The sequence below is a fragment of the Vicia villosa genome, unplaced genomic scaffold (assembly GCF_029867415.1).
Source record: "Vicia villosa cultivar HV-30 ecotype Madison, WI unplaced genomic scaffold, Vvil1.0 ctg.001844F_1_1_1, whole genome shotgun sequence".
In the NCBI taxonomy this organism is placed as follows: Eukaryota; Viridiplantae; Streptophyta; class Magnoliopsida; order Fabales; family Fabaceae; genus Vicia; species Vicia villosa.
Window position 1 is genome coordinate 151,952 of NW_026705746.1, and position 26,492 is coordinate 178,443.

The 26,492-nt window shown below is 35.2% G+C and overlaps 1 protein-coding gene and 1 long non-coding RNA gene across 2 annotated transcripts; one reads left to right on the forward strand and one right to left on the reverse strand.

The window, feature by feature from the left end:
* Positions 1-3,895: 3,895 nt before the first annotated feature.
* LOC131636857 (protein neprosin-like) lies at positions 3,896-13,293 on the reverse strand. Its single transcript, XM_058907445.1, has 7 exons — positions 13,093-13,293; positions 12,473-12,559; positions 12,170-12,364; positions 11,855-12,019; positions 5,054-5,107; positions 4,811-4,957; positions 3,896-4,267 (listed from the first exon to the last, which is right to left on the reverse strand). The coding sequence occupies exons 1-7, from the start codon at positions 13,291-13,293 to the stop codon at positions 3,896-3,898; spliced, it is 1,221 nt and encodes a 406-aa protein (XP_058763428.1).
* A 5,260-nt stretch (positions 13,294-18,553) lies between these two features.
* On the forward strand, positions 18,554-19,088 carry LOC131636848 (uncharacterized). The gene is made up of 3 exons (XR_009294200.1): positions 18,554-18,635; positions 18,727-18,822; positions 18,908-19,088. It is a non-coding gene; the product is annotated as an uncharacterized LOC131636848 (long non-coding RNA).
* The last annotated feature ends 7,404 nt before the right edge of the window (positions 19,089-26,492 follow it).

The window sequence follows — 26,492 nt, forward strand, 5'->3', positions numbered from 1 at the left end:
ACTATATGCATGTGGTACCAAAATCTGGGATAACCTATCTCACCGATCCACCATCGTCAAGGATACGGCAACACCCACTCACTAATTCCACACAATGGGAATTAGCTACCACTGATCCACCATCGTCAAGGATCAGCCACATGATGATTATGAAATGCATGTATCAACCATAACATGCTCATCATCAACATTAAACAACCAAATGTCATAATCATCAACCACCACAAAATAAATAGCCACACACAGTTAATGCTATTTCTCAACCATAATAAAATACATATTTTATACCAACAATATATGTATAACAAAAACCAATTACAACCACAACATCATGACAGGTAAATCATTCATTAATGTGCCTGTATGCATAAACCACCACACAGTGCAACAACAATAGCACCTCTCACAACCGTGTACCAAGTCCAATAAGTCAACCCAACAACAACAATACATTTACATCATCATTCATCAAAACACATGATAACCATATTTTACCATGAAAAATATCCATTTGCATAACAAGCAGAAGCAACCACATTATCACAACACACATCATTGCACATATTCAACTATGCAAACAACAATCATTGCACCTCATCAACCATGCAAAACAAGAATAAACCACATTTGGAGAAAATGATACTTTTCAAAATAAAATCAAGTAATTGTTGTTTTATTTATTTCATATGGTAGAGCATTAAATTTAAGGAACAACGTCCAAAACGGCGTCCAAAACTGACTTACGGTTTGAAAGTTACACATCTTTACATTTTTCAAAGAAAACAATTATCGCTACAGCACGCGGCGCCACACAGAGTCCGCGGCGCGTAACGAATAGAAATCACGCCTTCGCGGCGCAAACAAAGGCTCGCGGCGCGGAACGAGAAAATAACTACACCTTCGCGGCGCGCATCTACCTTCGCGGCGCGAACTGGCAAAAGTCAGAGTTCTCATCGCAACTGACAGCATTACGAGATTTATCCCAAAATCCTCAAAACCCAAATCAAGTTATGTCATGAACCTTAAACACCACCATGTCAGCCACATACATGTTATAACACAAATATAACACACAAAGAGGATCATTTAATCATCATAACAATCATACAATCATACAATTCATCAAATCATACAATTCCCTTCAAAATCATCCCAAAACCCCAACCCATCATATAACCAATTGACACAAACAATGCATCTAAATCAGTCTTATTATCTATAATACGATAAAAGATGTTAACCGGAAGAGTCCCCCCTTACCTTAGCCAAGGATCTTGATTAGCCCTCTTCCTCTTCTGTTCCTCTTTCACGTATCATCACTTCTACTCTTCTGCTCCTCCTTCACATCTATTTTCCTTTTTTCCTCAATTCCTTATTTTTATGAAAATAGATTTTAATTTAGAAAAAGGCCTACTAACATAGCACCCCCTCTTTACTAAAACCACATCAAGCCCAATAACCTCTTTTTCCATAATTCTTCAATTAAATCCAATCAAATGCCAAATAATTATAATTAATAATTTAATTTCCGATTAAATTAAAATTATAAAATAAGGGGTGTTACACCACACACACACACACACACCTTTAGGGTAACCCTTCTTAAGCTGCCTGTTGCCTTTTAATTACGATCAAATAGTCAAGTCCCTCGATTCCGAGGATACCTAAAGAAAATGTTGCCCTCAGTTCAATGAAATCATCACAAGATCTTGTCCCTCGATGTTGCCTCGGAAATAAGATGATTGTCCTATTGCTAAGGTATCCTCGCATGTTGCCTAAAAAAGATTAATGACTATTATATCCTTCCCTAAAGATTATCTACCTCTTCATGGTAGGGACAATTTTATAGAGAACGATAATTTCTCGATGACCCTTCGAATCCAATGAAAGGACTACCTCCCCTCTTTATGGTATGGATAGCCTTTTCAAACCAAAAAACTAAAAGAACATTTTTTCTTAACTTAGGGTAGGTGCTACTGATTACTTGCTCTATTCAAATTCAAATTTAAAATTCAAAATATTTTCCCACTTCTTTTCAAAGAATCTTTTCAAAAAGACTATGCTTATTTACAAGCTAAAGTTCTTATTCAATTTATTTTTCTATTCACACACTACACTTCAAACATTTTGAAAACAAAAAGGGAGATAAGCAATGAAGAGCCCATGGATAACTATGGATACAAAGGGTGCTTACACATTCCCTATGTATAACCTACCCCCAAACTCAAAGTCTTTTAAAAGGTTTTTTTCTGTTCTTTTAGCCTTTACAAATTGGATAAAATAAAAGTCGATGGCGACTCTTGCTATCCGCAACATTTAAAAAAGTCAGTTCTCCCACCGTATTACAATATGAAAAAAGAAAATAAAAACTGAAATAATTGATGAGGATTTGGTGTGGAGGAAGACCAAATTGAATAAATATATGCTTGAAGAAAGACAAAAAATGAAGAAATAAGCCTGCCTGCATTTTGAGTTGGGAAAAAAATTCTAAATTTTGTGTAAAATTTGGTGTGAGCTTATTAAGAAGAAAGAGAGAAATATAATGTTAAATATAAAAATATGTTGCTTTTTGCTGGGGGATACCTCTTGGAAACTACAGTTGTCTACTTTTGTTAGGGGTTGTCCCTCGCAAAATTCAATTTTATCTTGACACCAATATGCCTATGACTAAAAAGCTGGGAAAAGATATTTCCCGTTGCATGAGGATACCCTTCATAAAGCTTCTTACATTAAGCACCTAAATAATTTTGAATATATTTTTTGTTTACCTCTTAAAGTGTTGCACATGGTGACCCCTCCTTACATTAAGCGCCTAAATAATTTTGAATATACTCTTGGCACCAAGAAGACACTGAAGTTCGTTGTTTGAACTATTAAAATTCCTCTTGTAGATGATCTCCATTTTGTATAATGGAAAAGATGCAAGCAGATTATTCAATTTTGGATCATAAACTCGGTTAGTGATCAAATTGCTTCCACTATTGTTTTTCATGAAAATGAGATGGATGTTTGGGATGATTTACGAGAAAATTTCTTATAGGATTGAACGATACAATCTCAATTGTGAGAAATAGGGTTTTACTCATGGACCCTTTACCATCCATCTATCGAATCTATTCCCTTGTAGGTCAAGAAGAACTTAATCACAAAAATATAGTTGTTGTTAATGAAAATTTAGTCTTTGTTAATGCTGCTCATAGAATCAATTTCAAGCATAAAGGTGGTTTTAATGCTGCCAAACACTCAACTACAGTATGTACCTTCTAACAAAAGCATGGTACCATTGATTTTTTCTACCAAAAGCGTGGTCGTCCAAACCTCAACAAAAACAAATATTCTATCAATGTCATTCAAGTTGATGCTTATGTCCCTTCTTAAGCTTAAAGTGAGATACAGGTTACTTCAGCTCTAAGTAATCATTCATTAATTTCTTAAGCTCATTATGATTCCCTTTTCACCCTACTACAATAGTCCAACTTTAATCCTTTAGTTCCTACATTTATCGCTAGTCAGGTTTCTCCCAGCCACTCACATAATGATCAAATTTTAGGTATCATGTATAATACAGTTTCTATGTAACTTTTATGAGTGGAACATCTTACCTCTCCTCTACTTTAGGAAGTAAAGGTTTTTGTTCTGTAGTAAAGGGTGAAGTATCCCTTATACTCATGTTTATTATAATATTTTCCAATTAAAAAAAAATATATTACAGTAATAAAATAATGATTGACCGAAGGAAATGTTTGAAAGGCATGGAAATGGTACAAAAACTTATTATTTATTTTATTTTCACATATATTCATACAATTACAAAGAGTCAAACACCAAGTAGTATACTGGTATCATGAACAAGTGCCTTTATAATTCTTGTGATATAATATGTAATAATATTTGTTTAGAGACAATTCTTATTCTTACCCGGTCCACCATAAAAAAAGTAAGTCCCCAAATTACGGTCAATTCCTCCTTTTACATTATAACAATTTGGGCGATCTGCATAATACTGTGGATTTGTTGGCTTAACCCAAACTCTATTTGAATTTAAAACATTAATATGGCTAATATGTGCAGCTCTTTTATAACCCTCTTCAGGAAAGTGTCCACTACCCATTTGGACGGAAGAAGCTAGTGGATAATTTTGATTAAATATTTCTCCACCCCAATGAACCATAGTTGCAACATCTTTTAGGTTTGTGAATATGGAGGATGGCCAATATCCAACGGTTTTATTTTCATAACTAAGCCACCAATTTCCTGTCTTTACATCCTACACAAACAAATTTGAAACACAATAGTGTGTCACGAACATATCAAGATACAATTTTCAATGTAAAAAAAATTCTTGTTTCTTTCAAAATAATATCTTTTAGAAATTTCCAAATCGACTCGACTAAAAATACCAAATTATAGAAAGTTTTCCCCTAACCCTATACCTATCACCTAAAGAGATAAATAACTATAAAAAATACCATAACGCCTAGGGAGAACTCATAACCATCCAGTATTATAAATTTGTATACCTCATAGTCAAAGTCACAAATAGATGAGAAACCGACTCTACCGACATCCTTACACTTCACACAAAACACTTCAACTAAAACTCTAAATTTTAACATATTCTCTCTAGTAAGAATGTTATCTTGTAGAAGTTGCCAAATAAAATTCACCACTTTAAAAGAGGTCCAACTTACCCTATAAAAGAAAAGGTTAAGTACACATACTAAGAAGAGAAAAAAGTAATGGTATTTAGCATAAGGAGGTTATGAAACCTTATATGAATAAAATCAACCTAAAAAAAAGTAAAAATTACCTTCCATACGGATAAGGAAATTTTATATTGGTTTCCATTATATGTAGACATGTGAGCAATTGTAGCTCCTAATGCAATATCTTTGTTGGTTTGAACAAAGCCAGGGCATTTTAAGTTGAAGCAACCAGTTTTGTCATACGCATCAGCCTGCAATTACAAACACCATTCTGTTTTTCAATAAAGTTTCTATTGCATAATAGTATATACTTTTTCCACCTTCTTCATTTTAATCAAATTACTTACCGTCCAAAAAATGAAAAATCTAGTGCGACGGTCCCCATAGAGATCAACATCTACCTAGAAAATATCACTTGAACTTATATTAGATTTTTCATAGCATATTTGAATAGAGATATTTATGATATGTTTGTAAACTATTTATTTTTTACACTATTTTGAATTAAATAAGTTTTTGGTCCATATAAATATTGCAGTTTTTATTTATAGTCTCTTTCTATCTTTAAGCAACGGTTTTTACAAAAAAAACTATTGTCAAAATCAGCTAAAACATTTGTCTAAATCCTTGAGAGATTAAAAATGAAACTGCAATATTTATAAGAACAAAAAATTTATTTAACCCTTCTATTTTTTATAAGAATTGAAAATAATTTTATTTAATGGTATAGTTTATTAGTTTTTTAATGGTAAAATAATATATTAATAAAGATGAAATCTTTAAAAAAAAATGTTTTTTTTTTAGTTTTGTTTTGAAGATTAAAATATAGTCATAATATATCTAAAGAGTTAGAGAGAGAAATGAGAGGGAAAGTTAGAGAGAGAAAGAGCATTGAGTTTTAAACATCTACAAGAAATCACCATGGTTTTCAATGGAAATCAACGGGAAGGAGGTTGGGAGAATGTACACAGGAGAGGAAGAAGCTACACAAACAGAGACAGATGGGATATCATGAAGAATTCAAATCCAGGGGATGGAGGAGAAATAACATCTTTTTTCTTCACTAATTTCGATAACAAATGGAGAGCCAAAGACCTGTTCTTCGAGTTCAAGGATTTGGGGCTGGTGGACGAAATTGTGATTCCACCGAAAAAGGATTGGAGAGGTGAAAGATATGGTTTCGTGAGATTTTGTAAGGTGGAGGATGTTAGGATTTTGGAGGTCAAACTAGACAATCTATGGTTAGAAGGGAGGAAGTTAAAGGCAAATGTTTCAAAAATCAAAAGGAAAGGGATACCGGTGAAAGTCCAAGCTGAGGATAGAACCAGGGGAGGAGGTTTGGCGAAGGGAGAGGGAAGAAAATCGTCATTCACAGAAGGTTTTAGGGTTAGAGGCGAAGGGATCTTTAAAACTTCCTTTGCAAATATAGTGAAGAAAGGTAAAGGAGAAGAGATCAGTGGAGATAATAGCAACAAAGAGATCTTCAACAAAACCTTTTATTTTAAATCTGAAGCAGATGAGATTGAAAGGTTTAAATCAGCCTGGGTGGGAATTGCAAAGGAACCAGGTTCTGCTTTTTGTGTGGGTCAAAGTCTACTGGAGGAAGGTATATTCACGGTGGTCGCTACACCTCTTGGCCCAAATTTGTGCTTGTTGGAGGAAACAATTGAGGGCGATTTGGAACTCTTACTCAAAGATGCAGGGGATTGGAAAAGTAAATGGTTTAAAGAGGTAAGAAAGTGGAGAAAGACGGACGTGGAATGCTTCAGAGCCGTGTGGATTTCTATATACGGAATCCCTTGTTTCGTGAGGAACATTAGATTTTGTGAGGCTTTGCTTTCGGACATAGGTTTTGTTGCTAATCAGAAGGCTTTAGAGGGAAGAGAACTGAGACTAGATGTTTTGAAGATTATGATTTTCACAAATAAGCTGGGACCTATTAATAGGAAGATATCGGTGGCGGTGGATGGTGAGTGGTATACAATCTTGGTGAAGGAAGATCCGCCGGCGACGGGAGAAACGGACGGAGAATCGTTTTCTGACTCTGTGTTCTCGTCGGAAGAAGGGGAAGATGAGGTTGACGTGGAGGAGATGATTACACTAGGGGAGATGGGAGAGAAAAGGGATGAGTGTCAGAGAGGTTGCGTGAAAAAGGAGGTGGAGGAAGGAGCTACATCTAGAAGTGTCAGAACAGCAGGGTTCAACCCTTTGGATGCTTGCAATAGAAACGACTCTTTCAGTAAAGGACAAGAAATAGGCTGCTTAAAGTGTTGTTCTTACCAGGAGCAGATACAGCAGAGATGTTCAGATAGCATATCCAGTGACTTTTCAACTAGGGTTGTTTGTTCTTTAGCAGCGGCCAAGTTGAATGGGAAAAAGGTTGACGGCGAAAAGGGTATGGGACAGAGTGAAGAAGAAGCTGAGGTTAATTCTTACCTAGCACTTGTGAATCAAAAAGGTGGGGCCGAAGAAGGTGATAAGGTAGTTGGGCCTATGGACTTTTCCTTTATGGGCCCATCAGTGAGTAATAGAAAAATTGAATTAACAAAAACACGTGGAACACACGCGGAAGAGGCGCTTTGGGAGAATAAGTCAAAAGACAATCCTATAAAGGTGGGACCCAGCAGTGAGATAGCTCCGAATTATTCTGTTACCAATAACAAGTGCACTCACGTGGAGGATTGCTGCATGGAAAATGTTAGTTTTGACGCACAGTGTTATAAGGTAAAAAATTCAAAAAAGGTGAGAAAAAAAATGAGGGATATTATGAACTTAGGAGAAAAGGTGGAAAACTATGTTTACCCAAGTGAGGTTTTCTTCCCGTCGAACCCACACTTGTTGAAGCGCCAGACTGGAATGGGCACAGGTACTATTAACTTCCATCCTGATGTGGAAGAAACTAAGTTATCTTGTGAGTCTTTAACACATTCAGATGTGAGGAACTGTAATTTTAGAAGGGGCAATGGAGCTTTAGGGACGGCATCAGAAGGATTGTGGAAGTCCATGAACAAATTAGGAATTACGGTCAAACCAAATTCTTTTGATCCCATATCGAACTTGGATGAGATGGAGAGGAGAGTTTTAAAGGAGGACAAGGAGACAAAGGGGAACAAAAGTCTGTTTAAATGATTGTGTTTTCTTTAAATATCAGAGGAGGAGGTAAATTGGTTAAGAGGAAGAGAGTGGGCTTTAACATTCAAAGAGGAGGGGTGGATGTCGCTTTTATTCAAGAAACAAAACTTAGGGGGGTTCAGTTTCAGACTGTGAAAGAGTTATGGGGAGAGGCTTCGGTGGAGTGGTCTCACTTGGATGCGGAAGGAGCGTCGGGAGGAATTCTAATCATGTGGAGAAAGGACTTCTTTAAGGTAGTTTATAGTTTTAGAGGAGAAGGTTTTATAGGTGTTTGTGTGGAAAAGGAGAATAAAAAGATATACTTTGTGAATATATATGCTTCTTGTGATCACAAAACTAGATTGAGATCTTGGAAGAGATTATTGGATATTAAGAGGAAAAGTAGTGATGGTTCTTGGTGTGTTGGAGGAGACTTTAATTTGATTACTTCTATGGATGAAAGGGTTGGTATTTCGAAGAAGAGCTATAGGAAGGAGATAGAAGATTTTAAGGAGTTCATAGATGAAATGGAATTGGTGGATCCACCTACGATAGGAGGAAAGTTCACGTGGAGCAATAGAGGAGGAAGTGCTATGAGTAGATTGGATAGATTTCTTCTATCGGAGGAATTTATCGATGATTGGAAAGTAGAAGGTCAAACTATAGGAGAAAGGGATGTATCGGATCATGCGCCTATTTGGATCAAGGATAACAAAAGAAATTGGGGACCCAAACCTTTTAGGTTCAACAATTTGTGGTTTGATAATGAGAAGTTTTCTTTGTTTGTGGAAGGGGAATGGAAGAAGTTGAAGGTGAAAGGTAGAGGTGACTTTTGCTTGGTTGAAAAATTGAAAATTCTAAAAAGTCATCTAATCAAATGGAATAAGGAGGTTTTTGGTTGGATAGACCTAAAAATAGAGGAAGCGGGAAAGGAGATGCATTTTTTAGATAACAAGTTTGCTCATTTTGCAGGTAATGTTCCGGAAGAAGTGGTGGTGGATAGAGCTAGCGCGGCGATTGATTTTTGGGAAAATCTTTACAAAAAAGAAGGTTTTCTCCGTCAAAAATCAAGGCAACTTTGGCTAACCGAAGGAGATTGCAACTCCCGCTTCTTTCATAATTCTCTTAAAGAGAGAAGAAGGAGAAATTCTTTATGCGCGCTTGATTCTAGAGGAGGGAGATTGGAAGATGTTTCCGATATCAAAGACTTTATTTTCAATCATTTCAATTTGTTTTTCAATGATAAAGTGAAGGAGAGACCGACGATGAGTGGAGTTCCATTGAAGTCGCTTAGTGTTTTGGAGAGTGGGGATCTTGAAAGACCTTTCACGGAGAAGGAAGTTAAGGAAGCCATTTGGTCTTGTGATGGCAATAAAAGTGTGGGACCGGATGGATATTCTATAGACTTTTTTAAAAGGTTTTGGTTGCTCATTCGGATGGATGTAATACGGCTTTGCAATGATTTTCACGGAAAAGGTACTCTTGTGAAATCTATTACCTCTTCTTTTTTAGCTTTGATCCCTAAAAACAACAATCCGCAACATTTAGGTGAATACCGTCCTATTTGTTTGGTGGGTAGTATATACAAAATCATTGCTAAAATTTTGGCGGCTAGATTGAAAGAAGTGATTGGTTCATTGGTGTCCAATAATCAAACCGCTTTTGTTCCGGGGAGAAATATGATGGATGGTGTTTTATTGGTGAATGAGTTATTAGATTGGATGAAGAAAAAGAAGAGAAGTTGCATTTTACTCAAGGTGGATTTTGAGAAGGCCTATGACTCCGTATCTTGGAATTATCTCAAAGAGATAATGGTGAGAATGGGGTTTGGAGAGAGGTGGATGAGGTGGATGGATGCTTGTGTTTTTACGAGTCACATGTCCGTTTTGGTTAACGGGAGTGCAACGAAAGAATTCAAGGTTTCTAAAGGATTGAGACAAGGAGATCCTCTATCTCCTTTTCTTTTTGTTCTTGCTATGGAAGGTTTAACCGCGCTTGTGAGTAAATCTATAGAGGTGGGGGACTTCAAACCTTTTAAGTACGGGGAAGAGGATTTTGTGGATATTTTGCAATTTGCGGATGATACAATAATTCTTGGAGAACCGACATGTGACAATCTTTGGAGTTTGAAAGTTTTGTTGAGAGGTTTTGAGATGGTTTCCGGGTTGAGAATAAATTTTGGAAAAAGTAATATCATTGGTGTTAATGTTGGTGATTGGTACTTAAATGCGGCAACGATGTTTCTTTCTTGTAAAAAAGGAGGCTCTTCTTTCAAATTTTTAGGAATCATGGTGGGGGAGAATCAAAGGAAGAAAAAGGTGTGGGCGGAAGTGATTAATAAAATAAAGGGGAGGCTTTTTTCTTGGAGAGGTAGAAACATTTCTTTTGGAGGAAGAGTTACTCTTGTAAACGCGGTTTTAAATGCCATTCCAATTTTCACTTTATCTTTTTTTAAAGCTCCGGGAAAGGTGATACAAGAGATAAGAAGGCTTCAAAGTGACTTTTTATGGGGAGGGAGTGAGGAAAAAAGGTGTATTCATTGGGTGAAGTGGAAGTATGTGTGTAGACCGAAAGATAAGGGTGGGCTTGGTGTGAGAGATGTGGCGGAAGTTAACAAAGCTCTTCTTTTGAAATGGAAGTGGAGAATTTTGATAGAGGATAATGCTATATGGAGTAGATTCATTTCTTTGAGATATCATCGTCATAAAATCAAGATGCAAGTTCCTAATGGAGACATGAATAGGAATGATGATTCAATTTGGTGGAGAGACATTTCTAACAATAACTTGTTAGATGATTTTGTTGATAGCGGTTTTACCGGATGTTTTTTGTCTTGTTGTAAAAATGGTAAAAATATTCTTTTTTGGCATAGTTTGTGGTTGGGAGATCAATCTCTTCGCGAGCGTTATCCGGATGTGTTTGATTTGTCAACCATCAAAAATTGTGCGGTGGCGGACGTGTTGGTTTGGATTAATGGAAAGCACCATTGGGAGTTGGAAGCTTTATTTAACGGAGGGGCTGCCATCGCTTTTTCGCAAGGTTCAGCTGCTGCTTTGCAGACCGGGACAGCAACGGTTTTACCGAATGGGGCAGCAACAACAGCTGCGTTCGCGGCAGCCCGGGGGCTGTCCTCTTGGGCCGGTTTTTGTGACGATCTAAACTCTTTTATCCCGGTAGAATTGGAGGAGGATAGCTTCAAGTGGCGTATCAATTCGGAAAAGGAGTTTTCGGTAAGAAGCGTTTCTTATATAGTTAATGATTCTAAACCTTTTGTGTGGCCTACCCATTTGATAAATTGGTTGAAAGAGATGTGGGAGCTAAAAATTCCTCCTAAAATCAAAGTCTTTTCTTGGAGATTTTTCATTGGAAAAATTCCTACCATAGACGAGTTGATGAAAAGAGGAGTTTCTAGCATCATTAACAAAGATTGTGTGTTTTGTGGCAACCATCCGGAAGTGATTTCTCATCTCTTTTTTAATTGTCATGTGGTTAAGGAGGTTTGGAAACATATGTACGGTTGGGTGGGTATAAAGGAGGTTTTGAACGGAATGGATTTTTTGGATTTTTTGGATTTCGGAGTTTTACAAGATAAAGTGAGTAATGTTAATCATAGGTTGAAGTTAAACATAATTTGGATTGCTATAATTTGGTGCACTTGGATTATGCGAAACGCTATTATCTTCAAGGGGGAAGCTTTTTGCTATGATGTGGTTTGTTCTAATATCATCTTCCTTTCATGGAGATGGTTGTCTTTTGGTTATCCTAAGTTCAAAGCCACTTACTATGAATGGTTCAAATTTCCTTTATCTTGTACTAACGCTTTTTAGCGTCTCTTTGTAAGGGTTGCACCCCTAGTGCGAGCTTTATAATGAATTGCTTATTAAAAAAAAAAAATATATATATATCTAAAAATTAATTTTCATGAAAAAACCATTTAAAATAGATTCAAATTTAAATGATTTTTGGAAATTTATATTTGGAAAAAAATGGACGCTATTTGTGCTAATTATATTGATTAAAATGAAGTAGTTAACTACCTGCCAACCAGTTTCAATAGTGTTGAGGTCTTTTCCAAATGTACCAGACATTACCCACATTTGAGCCAAGCTGAGTAGATCTTGAGAGTCTCCCTGTGGATTCCACACATTCAAATTAGCTTGACCTCCATAGAACACTCCATCTTGCACATACTGAATTGCATGCTGGGAAATAACAATTACCAATTTTGTTACTTCATATTCAAAAACAATTAAAGAAAATATAAAAAATAAATTAAATACAATTCATAGTAAATTTGCATGTTTCAAATTGCATATATCTAGATGATAAAAAAAGTTCATGGAATTGCATACTTGGTGATAATTGTTACCAATGGGAAATTTTCTTCCAAATCTACTATCAGAGCTAGCTCTTATCAAATCTTGTTCTGTTGTTCTTCTTATTGGAATAGTTTCATCTGGACATGATTCACCCGATAAACTCCAGAGTTGAAAACCTTTACTAAAATTACCCTTTTGATTATCCCCTTTTGGAATTTCTGGAGGATCCTAAAAACAAAAATATGCACACAAAATTTTTCAATTATAAAATTGAAATATTCTATTTCAATTATCTTCAAGAATATATTTTACTTAAATAAAAGAAAAAAAATATACCAATGGTTTTTGTCCTTTTAATAAAGGATGATCAAAAGCTGGTTGTAGATGTGTCAAAACACAATCTATAATATCACCGTCTGGACTCTGCGAGTCGACAAAATTGCATTAGCTTATGAACAACCATGTCAGTCAACATTCATACATATAAGCTTCTAATTGGATTGATTAATTTTAAATTTTAAGTTTTAGCTTCTAATTGGTAATTTTGCAAGTTAATAATTCTTTGGGTTAAAAAAAGTGGTTTAACTTTTAATAAAAAAATGTAATAATTGCAATTTCGATAAAGTTTAAGGAATATTTGAAAATTATAAAAAATAATGCGAATAATTTTCAATTTATTCAAAAATAAAATAAACAATTTGTAAATTTATGATAAATATAGTGACTAATTTGAAATATATAATAACTTGCTTGTACATTTTAAAAAAATATAACAAATATTTTAAAGTTTTAATGTGAAAAAGTATAGGTGGTATTTGTAAATTTTGCATTAATAAGATTAATATCTCATGAAATTCTTTCAATTTTAACAAATCTAAAAATTTCAATATCCAAAATAACAAAACAATTTATAATAATTAGTATGATATTATTTCAAATAATTTATTTTACCATACATGAATTGTCTTAACTGCTGGCTTGTTGAGTTGCTTAAGTTGAATAGCTATGGTTTCCTTCAACTTTTGAATTTCATCCTCTGATCTAAAAGTTTGATTAACTAATGGATTTCTTGTTTCTAGAGAATTATTAGAATAAAACAGAGAAACAAAGACAAGTAAATGTAGAAGGAGATAGGTGATTGGAGAGGTAAGGTCCATGTTAGTTTTGTGTTTATTTGTCCACAATTATGTTGTTTTCTTTTATTAACTATATATACACATTTTTGTGTTTCTAGAAATATATATTTATCATTTTATTTACTTCAAATATGTACTTCAGTCAAAATAAAAACTTATTTAAACACCATTAAGGAATTATTTTTTATTTAAATATGTAATACTAATTTAGAATGTTGAGTATTTTATTTTTTAAAAATTTATAAAGTAAAGATAAATAGAAAAATGGCATGAGATTCAAAATAACATAATAAACTTTCAAGGATATGGAACATAGTTTTTGAATTCCACCATCAAATTTCAAACAAATATTTTTCTATCAAACAAAAATTACCTTTTTTTATCAATTCATTTCATTGTCTCAACTATAAATCAGAATAAATTATTATAATTTATAGATCATATTTATCAAAATAAGTTCTTAACATTATTAAAATTCAAAACAAAGTGAATAAAAATCAAGATGCAATAGCGCATTGTGCAAGTAAAAATATTATTATAAAACAATTTAGTTTACTAGGATTTAGTTTGTTAACCTTTCAAACAATAAGTTGTTAGAGGCCAAGATTTATCTTTACTTGCAACCATCTGATGTCTAAGTTGAATTCACTATTGAGAAAGGAATAATCGATTGTAAATTAATACTCCATCCATTTTTTATTATAAGTAAATTTTAATAATTTAACTGTATTGAATAATTGATATATCTTTTCTTTATTTAGACCACATCAATCATTCAATAAATTTAAAATGTTAAAATTTTGTTATACTTAAGAACGAAGATAAAATAAATTATGCAATAAAGCATCAAGTTCAACATAAGATTAAAGCGCTCGCTCAAGAATTGCCAACAGAAATTTAAAAAAAAATTATGGATGGAATTCTTATGGTAAGTTAGGTTATTGATCTGGCTAAGAGAGCATAGAAGTTGTTTGGTTATGAAAGTAGACTACGAGAACGCTTACGATAGTGTGAGTTGGAATTATTTGCGGTACTTAATGGTTAGGATAGGTTTTGGTGATAAATGGATCAATTGGTTAGAGGCTACTGTGTTTGTCAGCTCAATGGAAATCACTGTGAATGGTAGTACTACAGACGATTTTAAAGTGGAGAGGGGTTTACGGCAAGGTGACCCAATTTCGCCATTGTTGTTTGTTATTGTGATGGAAGGGCTTACTAGATTAATGGAGAAAGCGGTGGCCATGGGGACTTATAAAGGGTTTAACTTCGGAGATTGTGACTCGGTTGGTATCTTCCAATTCGCCGATGACACAATTCTATTTGAGGAAGGAGTGAATGACAATTTATGGAGTTTGAAAGCTATCTTGAGAGGATTAAAGATCATGTCCGGTTTGAAAGTGAATTTTTGTAAGAGCAGCATCTATGGTATTAACATGTGTGAGAGGGCGATGGTATACGCGTCTACTTTTTTAGCTTGCGGTGTTGGTTCCATGCCGTTTAAATTCTTGGGAGTTTGGGTTGGTGACAGTCCTAAAAAGGCTATTATGTGGAAGGAGGTGCTTAGAAACGTTAAAAGCAGGCTATCGAGGTGGAGAGGAAGGTTCCTATCCTTAGGGGGCAGAGTGGTTCTAATCAACTCGGTGCTTAACTTGATTTTATTGTATTCATTATCGTTCTACAGAGCCCCGAAGAAGGTAATCAATGGAATTAGAAGTATCCAAAGTAGATATTTGTGGAGAGGGGAGGAAGGAAAGAGATGTATCCACTGGATAAGTTGGAAAAATGTGTGCAAAGAGAAAGCGGAGGGGGGCTAGGAATTAGAGACGTCGAAATTATGAATGTTGCGTTGCTGATGAAGTGGAAATGGAGTATTATTTTGGAGGACCAAGTCGTGCGGAATAATTTGTTAAACTACAGGTACAATTGTCCAGTAGCGAAGATGTTTGCAAAAGATGCCAAGGTGATTTCAAAGACGGATTCAATATGGTGGAGAGATTTGATTCTGATCAATGATAATATCGGTTCTCGTGGCGTGTCTTTTTCTGATTTGGTTGCTTGCAGGATTAACAACGGGGAGAAAATGTCCTTCTAGTTCAGTAAATGGGCTGGAAACCATAATGTGTCGGAGGCTTTTCCAAAATTATACACAGAGACAACTGATCCTTCCAAGACGGTGGCAGAGGTGGGAGAGTGGGAGCATGGTTATTGGAGCTGGAATAGCAAAAACTGGTTCCTAAATTATGATAATCCAATGCTAATTTTGAAAAATGAATTGTTTCAGTTTTGTTGTGAAAAACGATGTCAAGAATAAAATATAATAGGAATTAGGGAAGATAAGAAGACCACAAGAATTGGTCATAACTGATAATCTTCTACTTTCTCTTAAAACAAGATTACAGGTTTACACGAATAATAAATAACCTCTCTCACCCTAAATTAGGATTTGCAGCTTAGCAATGATGAGAGACTAGTATGTTTTTATATAATAAAACCTAACATACTAACTGTACTATGGTGGGAGAACTGACTTTTTGAAAATATTGCGGATAGCAAGAGTCGCCACCGACTTTTATTTTATCCAATTGGAAAGGCAAAAAGAGTAGGAAAGACCTTCGAAAGATTTTGAGTTCGGGGGGTAAGTTATACAAAGGGAAGGTGTAAGCACCCTTTGTATCCATGGTTATCCATGGCTCTTAATTTCTTAGCTCATTTTGTTTTCAAATTTTTTTGAAGTGTAGTGTGTGAATAGGAAAAGACTTTGTTTAAGGACTTTAGCTTGTAAATAAGCGTAGCCTTGTTTTGAAAATATTTGAAAATAAGTGGGAAAAAGAGATTGGAATTTTGAATTTGAATAAAGCAAGAAATCAGGAGCACCTACCCTAAGTTAGAAAAAATTGTTCTTTTAGCTTTTTAGTTTGAAAGGGCTATCCATACCATAGGAGGATAGGAAGTCCTTTCATTGGATGTAAAGGGTTATCGAGGAAGTATCGTTCGCCATAAAACTGTCCCTATCATATAGACACTACGCCAAAATTAAGCTACTAAAGCGCAGCTACTAAAGCGCTTTTGGGAAAAGCGCTGCTATAGGTTGCGCAAAAAACAAAAATAAAAAACAAGGGAAAAAAGCGCTGGCAAGGGGGGGGGGGGGTACGAGAGCGCTTTCTAGAAAGCGCTGGTAAAGGGGGGGGCTACGAGAGCGCTTTATAGAAAGCGCTGGTAAAGGAGGGGTACCAGAGCGCTTTCTAAAAAGCGCTGGTAAAGGGTGGATACGAGAGCGCTTTCCAAAAGCGCTGGTATAGGGAAAATTAGGTATATGGTACGAAAGCGCTTTTAGAGAAAAAGCGCCTGTATAGGTATACCTATGAAAGCGCTTTTGAAAAGCGCTCTAGTAGCTCATTTTAAAATTAAATTTTTTAAAACAAATTAAAACAAACGCGCGTTCTGTATTTCATTCTTCATTGTTTCTTCATTGTTTCTTCACTGTTTCTCTTCACAAAGACAGTACCGTCGCCGCCAACCTCCACACAGCCGTCATCGTTCTTCTTGCCAACCGCCGCCGCCGTCGCCGTTCGTTCTTCTGCTTCGTTCACAGCCGGCATCGTTCTTCTGATTCGTTCACAGCCGTTCGTTCTCAACATCTCCTCTCAGCAACAACAACTCTGAATTCGTTTGCAGGTAAATCTTCTATCATCTTTCACTATTTTGTTGTTTCTTGAAACCCTAATTCTGGAAATGTGAGGTTGAAGATGAAAGTGAGGTAGCAAGGATGAGAGTGTGAGGTTTCAAACCCGGCCCTGTTTTGCTTTGTTTGTATATTAGGGTCTGTGGCATATGTGAGTGAGGATTGAGCGGATTTAATGGGATTCCAAGGGTGGAAATTGTGTGCACCATGTGAGATGCTTAGTAATTCTTTATGGCCATGTACATACATATTGAATATGAATGTTAATGAATTCATTTGTTTTTTCAATTCAAATTTGTTTTATCTTGCTTTCAATTGTGATATAAAACTATGCAAATTGTGTGGATGCTAATGCCATGGATGGATATGTAGTAGTGATCATGTAATGGTGAATCATAAATGAATAAAGTTACATGTGTTTGGTGTGAATCAAATTCTGCATTTTATTATCTTGTTTTATGTATGGAAATGTATGCATGTGATTTCATTATGCCATTCCCAAATGCTAGTTCACTTATGTCAATTCTAAACCGTTTATTAATTATTTTTTACATTTTAATTTTAGACTGCTCCTCTAAAACCCACAGTTAAGGGTAAAGGGATTTTACAGGAGGAGGAGTCCGTTGCATCACTAAAAGAGGTACATTTAAAGTGTTCATAATTAATCTGAATCTAAATCTGCATGATTTTATATTTTACCTAATACTTATATGATTTTTAGGCATCCGCTCGGGAGTCACAACAAGTGACGCAGCAAGTTCGTACCGTACCACCCACTGGTCCTCCGAAGCCAGCGGGAAAAAAAGGCGGTGCTTTTGTGCCTCGATACCGGTCGACGCTCGCAACAATGGTTGATATGTCCGATTTGAAGGATGGTGCTTTACGTGAAATCGTTATGGATGAAAGTGTCTTCGATATTGAATTCAAGTCACTTATTACAATTGATGACTTGGAGGAGATTTTTAGGCATGATCAACTAGGCGTCACTAACATGTACTCATACATCCGGTAATATTCACTCATCCGATATATTATTTAATTAGTCCCACAATATAATTTATTTACACATTTCAATGAAAATAATCTAATGTTTATTATGTTTTTATTTAAGGTTGTTGTATGACAGAGTGTTGCGCGGGAATCCATTGTCTAGCAGATTCCGTTTCGTGTCTTCCGCCCATTGCAGCGGAATGGCAATTGCTTCGGAACCGGAATCAGTTAGACAGCACTTAGTCGATAGATTCATGTCCACCGGCAATACAGAAAGTCTGCATCTTTTGGCGTATAATACCCGACCAGTAGGGTTAGTTTCTCATTCTTTGTTCATCTAATCTCTGTTTCTTTTGTGTATAGCAAAATTTTCATATAACCTATTGTTTTAATTTATAAAGCACACTGGTTGCTGCTTGCTATCAACCCTATAAGGGAAGTCGTGTATTATCTGAATTCGGTAAATGGTGAATGGACCAATTATTCGGCCATGAAGGACATCGTTGATTTGTAAGTGGGATCGTTCTAAATATATATTCGTGTATATTTATATATTTACTTATTTGTGGGATTGATCTAAACATATGCTTTTATATATTTGTTAATTAGATCAATACAAGTGTTCCGAAGTCAACGGGACGCACAGGTATCCCGAACTAAATCTAACAACATTACTTGGATCCAAGTGCAGGTACATTATTTTTCACAATGTTGCTTATAATATATTTATGCTACTTGATAAAACAAGACAACTATAGAATCTTATTTGTTTTTCTATGTAGTGTCCGCAACAGCGAAACAGTTACGATTGCGGATACTTTGTTTTGAGGTATATGAAAGAAATCCTTCAGGCGAATCAATTAGAGATTCCGCTCACGGTATGAATTTATAACTTAAGATAATTTCATATAATTTATTACATTTAACTAAATATATCATTCATATTATGTTTTTGTTTTGTAGTACCTTGACGAATTCCGTGCTGCTGCGTACCCGAAGCTTAAGTTGGAAGAAATCAAAGAAGATTTGTGTCAATTTTATATTAAGCGCTTTTTCATGTAGGATTTGTGTCGATTTGAACTATAATATTATTGATGTTGTAATGATGTATATATATAATTTTGGATATTATAATGGTATTATATTAGTATATATATATTGTCTTACTGATGGCTGAAATAATATCGTCGAAAATAAATTACAGGTTGAAAACATATTACAGGTCGAAAATATTACAGGTCGACTGGGAGGATTAAATTACAGGCTGCACATTAAAATACCTCATTTAGCAATGAAAGCGCTTTTGAAAAGCGCTCTTAAAGGCCCACCTACTAAAGCGCTTCTTTGTAAAAGCGCTGCCAAAGATTAATAAAAAAGCAAAAAAAAAAAAAAAAAAAAGCAACATACTAAAGCGCTTTTGGAAAAGCGCTCTTATAGGGGGGGCTATCAGAGCGCTTTTTCCAGAAAAAGCGCTCTTAAAGCCCACCCTATAAGAGCGCTTTTCCAAAAGCGCTTTAGTATGTTGCGTTTTTTTTTTATTTTTTACTCTCACAGGGGGGCCTATCACAGCGCTTTTCTGGAAAAAGCGCAATTAAAGGGGGGCCTACAAGAGCGCTTTTTCTAGAAAAGCGCTCTTATAGGGTGGGCCTACCAGAGCGCTTTCTTAAGCGCTTTTGTTACCTTTGCCAGCGCTGCCTTTCACAGCGCTTTTAAGCGCTTTTAAAGCCCAGAAAAAGCGCTTTTAAAGCCCTTCCGTGTTGTAGTGAGAGGGTAGGTAGTCTCGGAGAAGCACTACTACATTTTTTGCCTATGGCCACGCTAAAATTTTCCACAGCTCAGAAACTGTGGCCCCGTATATGATTAGGCCAGGGTTTTCAAAGCGTAGAATTATGTCATAAAATATTGAATCCGGAGTATGAAACTGTGGCCTTTACTTCAATTTCCACGGTTAGACAATTGCGGATATTTTTAGCCGCAAAGAAAAACCGCGGCCTTATAATTTTCACTTCTAACTGTGGCCCAAACCTAAAAAAATATATCCCTCCAAAATTTCCCTCTTTTTTTTTTCTGTTTCCCTCTCATAATTATTTTCTTTTATAATTTTTTTTAGATTAAAAAAGAAAAAAAATTGAAAAGATAAATACACTTTGAAACCCTAAAATCAATCAAAAATCCCTCTTCTATCTCTTTCCCAAACACACGGCGCCGCTCTCACCATGTTTCTTCTCTCTGTTTCGATCCCTCTTCTTCTCTCTCGCGATTCTTCCTCTCTTTACCCGTTCTAATTTTATCTCACGATTCAAACCATGATCATGATTTTGCCTCACTCTATTGCCCCCTCGACCTCCGTTTACGACAACATAAAATCAAGATAGCAGATGTAATCAAACACAAACAAAACCCTAACCCCCAAATTGAACCCTTATACCCCAATCCATTATGCTTTCAGTGATTACATGGATCGATTATAACAACGAGCAACAAAAGTGTAAAGCAACAATGAAACTAGTAAGACGCTACATCGTGAAAAGAAATTTCCAGGTATGATTCCAAATCCTTACCCACTTTGCTCTGCTTCGTCTCCTTTCCACGATTCTGGATTTGCGGAAATGTTGCGCTTCTTCTGATATGCTTTTTTTCTGATGTTGTGATCCGTGTTCTTGTTGCTGCTCTGAACTGAGGGAGAGAGGTCGATTGATTGAGTGATGCCGATGGTGGTTAAAGGTTTTTAGTGAGGTTGCTGAGTATAGTTAAGGTACTGTGTGAAGGTAAATTGAATGGCTCGGTTTTGCCCTTCCCTTAAAAAAATGAAGAGAAGATTAAAACTAGGTATGTTGTTCTGTGTTCTTCAAGCCTTCTTTTTCTAACCTCTTCTTTCTATGCTCTGATTTACTTTTGATTTTCTGTGGTTTGTTGTTTGTGTTTTGAGTATAGTGAACCTGGTTAAACCAAATTAAATTGTTTGTACATTCGATGAGTGACTTTATGTTTGATGTATTATTATACGAGGTTCCTGTCTTCATAGCAGAAATCGCACCAAAAGAACGTCGGGGGGTCTTGACTACCTTAAATCAGGCATAGTTTTGCTACAATTTGTAACTCTAGTGTCATGAAAACAATCTATATACAAGTAATTGCAATGAAGGTTTGTTTTTCTTCTTCTTTTGTAGTTCATGATTGTTATTGGGGGATCCACATCAAAAGTTGTAGCATTTGGAACTTGACCATATTTCCGATCGAAGTCCGTGACTATTTATGTTCTGTTATTAGCTTTTTGTTCTATGTTTGTTGAATTTGTGTGTGTAGTTATGGCCCCTAGACAATTTGTTTACAATATGCAGTTGTATGATTTAGGTTTGCAAGTTTTTGGAGGTGTCAATGTTATCTTTTTCACCTGAATATGGCCCTAAGCTGAAGGAGGAATATGTGATGGTGAAGCATCTACCTAAAATTAAGAAGGATGAAGACTCCTGAAAGTGTTGTATGGAGTGATAGGAAATGTTTAAATCAAAGATCAAGATACCTCATATGTGAAAACCAAAATATAAACTTTATGTCTATTACTCATTTGGCTAATCTTGAATTAACTGTGTTTGTGTTTCAAGATGAAGTTATTTATATTGATTGAGTTTTGAATTTTGTGTTTTGTGCAGTGTTAAAAGTTGCTTTGTTGGAAGAGATGGTGTGAGGCATTTGATTTTGTGTAGGGTGATTTTAGGAAGAACGAAGATTGTGAAACCTGACACAAAACAATGTTATCCGACTCTTTCAAGTATTCTAATTCTTATACTTCATATCCTATTGTATTTCTATTTCCTTTTGGATTGATTCAATTTGTGGTGTATTTTGAAATTTCAGTCTATGTTGAAGGTTGTGACCTCATTGTTTGATGACTTTCCAAAAGCAACAGAATGTGAGTCAGAATTCATAGATTTTACATTAACTTCAATTCAATACTAATATTCATTAACATATGTACATGCTCCTGCAGGGTTTTTAAGAAGGCCTCCAAATTGTATCAACATATGTACATGCTCCTATGCTCCTACAGGGTTTTTTTGTTTTTGATGGCAAGTGTTTTCTGAAATTGTATGGTTATCATGGATGAACAAGTGCAGGGCTACCATGATCTATTGAAAATCTGAATGTATATGCCTGTTTCATTGTTTTCTGTTGGTTTTGTTGGTTTTGATGGCAAGTGTTATCTGAATCCTTGTTATAAATGAATGACAGTTAGGCTGGTTTTGTAGGGAAATTTGATTCATGTATGAATAACTTAGGGTATTGAAATGCTAATAATGGACTTAGAATGAGTTGAATACTCTAAATGAATTAAATCATGTATGTGCTGTAGCTATGAATGAAATGGAATTGGAATTGGCACTACAATAAAATATATATATATATATATATATATATATATATATATATATATATATATATATATATATATATATATAAAATGACATATTTATGTAATGATACAGAAATAAACCGTGGCAAGATAAATGGTTTAGAAAGCATAACATATAACAACGGTTTTAAATTGGTGGTCATAACCAAACCGTGGCTATATCTTGAACAAATACTGTGTCGTAAACGTTAAATTGAAACCGTGGCTTTACCATATAGCCACATTTTTGCAGTCATGGCAAATACAAACCGCGGCCTTAATCAAGCTACCTAAACCGTGGCCTAACAAAGCCACGGTTGTCAAAAAGGCGTGGTCTATACCAAAATACTGTGGACTTTACTTTAGGCCACAGCCGCATACTCCACAGTTGGATTTCCGTGGCCAAACCGTGGCCTCAGCGTTACGCCACGATTATTTTGCATATAGCATCGGTTTCCTGGGCGTGGCAGTAGACCTTTTTTTCTGTAGTGAGGAAAGAATAGTCATTTAATCTTTAGGCAACCGACGAGGATACCTTAGCAATGGGACAATCATCTTATTTCCGAGGCAGCATCGAGGGACAAGATCATTTATTGTTAAGGCAACTTCGAAGGGACTATGATCTTATGATGATGAACTAAGAGTAACAGTTGTTTTTCTTAGGTATCCTCGTATTCGAGGGACTTGACTATTTTCACAAATTAAGGCCACAGGCAACAAGAAGGGTTACCCTAAAGGTGTGTGTATGGCACAATCATGTGATTCAGTTCATATATTTTATCTTGTAAACAAGTAGTCTAATTCATTTTAACAAGGCTTGCACTCCCTAGGATTACTAACCACGCATAAATATAAGGCAGGAATTAAAGATCCTACGCTATTACAATAAACACCTGTGAAAGCAGAAAAATAAAGACGGAAAGATAAAACCCTAAAACTATTACAATAAACACCTGCAGGCAAATACAGAGGCAAAATAGAAAAAAAAAACCCTAGGCTATTACAAGGCTTTGGGGCAGTTACAATAATATTGCAAAGAATAAACAGGCAGGGAAAATGGCATAAGACAAACAAAAGGTATTTGAAAAGAGGGTAAATAAATTCTGATTTTTTAAGAAAAGGTTTTTAAAAAAAACAAGGTAAATAAAAAATTAAAAAGGAGAAGGTTTTTGAAAATAACAAGTTAAACTCTGATTTTAACATTTTTATAATGCAAGAAGGTTAGTAAAATTAATCAAGTTAACGGACGACATCTACCTAAGACTTCTAGGGTTACATAGGTTTTTTGTTTAAAATCGAGGCTAGGCGATCCTAAAATTAATTATTGGTTATAAACCTAATTAATTTTAATTGATTAATCCTGATTAAATTAACCCAAAATTGTTTAACCTAATTTACCTAATCATAAATTAATTAATCCTAAATTATTTAACATAATTATCTAATTATTTAATCTAATTTAACTTAACTTTTAATTATTTATCTAATCTAAAAATAAAAACCTTATTTCATTAACAAAAATTAATTTTATTAATTAAAATAAGTTTTATAATTTTTATATAAAAAAGTTGAGTTTGAAAAAAAGATTAAATTTATAAAAAAAATATTTAGTTAAAGAAAATAAAAAAACTAATAAATATCAAAATAGAAGAAATAATAAAAAAATTAAAAAAACTAACGCAATGTTCTAGTGTGGTAAGGCCCTGGAGGTACATGGTACACCTGCGCATTCTGGATTATTGGATCTGCTTGGAAGATAATTTGAAGGCCTGGAACGAAGAGGGTGCACTGCACGTACTAACATGAGAAGCACTGAAGCCAGCTGGTTCAAAAATCCAACGTGCGCGCGAATGGTCCAATAGGAGGAAGACGCGTCATCGTCTTCAACCTCCTCTGTCGTCTTAGATGGGGTGACTTATAGCGACGGACTAAATTGTGGCCATAGCCCCTGCAAAATCCAAAAACTCACAAAACGCAGTATAAATCAACCACGAGACCATGGTGAGACTCGTCTTGCTCATAGGATCACAATGGTATCCTTAATTTGGTTCAATTTTACCTGTATCAAGAATACCTGATTCGAAACCCTAACATCCAACAATGGCAATTCGTGATATACACACGCAATCATACAATTAACCAAACAAAAACACTCCATACATCGTAACAAACGAGATTAAGCAATCAAAAAAAGTTTATGCATCGTAAATCAAAGCAATTGAAAAATTTAAAGTTATGCAAACTGTGGCTTAATGGAGTTGATTCTGGGAGCTTTCGACCTTGCTAGCAATTGGAATAGCTTCAATGAAGATCCAGGAACGTGTTTGAATAGCCCAAATCTCTTGAATCAGTGTGCAACTTTGAATTCGACTTCTCACTTTTCTTGAAAATTCAAAGACTCTACTATGGCTCTTGGTTGCAGAAAAAACCTCCCCTTCGCATCTGGAATTGTTAGACTTATATAATGGAACAATTTAGGTCACCAAAAACTGAATGAATCTTACTGAATCAATAATTTGCATTTGATGGAAATTTGATTAGTAAATCTTTCTAAATTGGCCAATTTTAATCCAATCTTTTACCAATATTATTTCCACGAAATTGAGTCAAATAAATTGTCTAATTGATGATTGAATATGATTGGAATGCTCTCTTCAATCAAATCTTTGCTAATTATCTTGTTTATTTGAATTATATCACTTTTAAATGAATAAAATTCAAAATAAAATCAAATAATCAACACAAATTCGTGGCCTTGGGATTGGATCTCTTTGATGACTTGAGGAACAAGATTTGATCTTAAAAGATTGGGCCTATTTGCAAGAAAATCCAATTTGAACCATATTTGTTTCACATGTTTTCATCCAAATTTGTCCAACTTTGACAAGTCATATCTCCCTCAATTTTTAAGATATGGAAGATTTCTAGGAACTTTTGGAAACCTCAAGATGTCTTCTACAAGCCACTTTGGAACCTTTTTTTCATTTGAGGATTTTATCTTGATGATATGGGCTTTGACAAAAAACTGCTTTGGGTTGACTTTTAAAAAGGACCTATAATCTTTTGGACCATATCTCTTAAATGAAGCATTTTTGGTCTTGTCATTAGAGATACAAAGTTGTAGAAAATTCAATTTACTTCAAGATAGGCATTGGTTGAGAAATTTATGATGCTCCATGTGAGAGTTATGGCTGGTCAAAGTTCAGTCGACTTTTAGGTTAAAAACCCTAATTTAGAAACTTTGAGTTTTGTTGATTTCTGAACTTTTCTAAATGAATCATGATCAACTCTAAATCAAATGATGAATTTTACTTCAAAATAAGGATGTTGACCAAAAATCAGGAATTTTGACTGTATTTTGACCACAATTAACTTTTAGGTCTAACTAGTCGACTGTTGACCATCTGAGCAATTGACTGAGCAAACTTATGGATCAGAGCTTGAAACTTGATATGAGGATACTATGAATCATATGAGATGCTATGAAATCCATTTGAAGTCTCAGAAATCTCATTTTCTTGAGGAACAACAAAGCCTTATTTGGAGGCTCGTTGCTTAGGAGACAAGTAAGTGTGCCCAATTCTTGCATAGTCTTGAGCAGTTGAAAGCCATGTGAGTCAAAATAGCTTTAAACTATGATGGGCAAATTTTGGGGTATGAAAACTACCCCTGTTCATTATTTTTAAACCTGAGGATGTAGATTGGCTTGTGTGCCTGTCGGAATCTGAAGGTGGAAGAGGATTGAACACTAGAATACCAAGAAATTTGCCCTTGCTGATGCAGGGACTTTTTTCCAGAGATGGGCTTAAAGATGCCATCCAGGCAAAGTATTGTTGGAGATGGGCTTAAAGATGCCATATGGACGTTGACAAAAAGTTTATCGAAGATGGGCTTACAGATGTCATTAGTTGATGTATTGACGTGTGTCACACTGAGTCGTACATTAGACTGCATCTGTGGCGTCGGAATTAAGTTGTTGGCTCGGTTTCCCTGAGGTTCTGGAAAATATAAGTGAATTGATTGTCGTGAATCTATTGTCATGACTCCCTTGTCGTAAATCCATTGTCGTGACTCAATTGTCGTGACTCCACTGGCGTGACTTCATTGTCGTGACTCCATTGCCGTGACTTCCATTAGGGATATGTAGGCATGAGG

Excerpts from the sequence above, each read along its gene's own strand:
- LOC131636857 (XM_058907445.1), bottom strand. The coding sequence starts at position 13,293 with ATGGACCTTACCTCTCCAATCACCTATCTCCTTCTACATTTACTTGTC. Across the intron at positions 12,020-12,169 it reads TTGGTAACAATTATCACCAA|CATGCAATTCAGTATGTGCA; the intron begins GTATGCAATTCC and ends GTTATTTCCCAG. Across the intron at positions 4,958-5,053 it reads GATTTTTCATTTTTTGGACG|GCTGATGCGTATGACAAAAC; the intron begins GTAAGTAATTTG and ends TTGTAATTGCAG.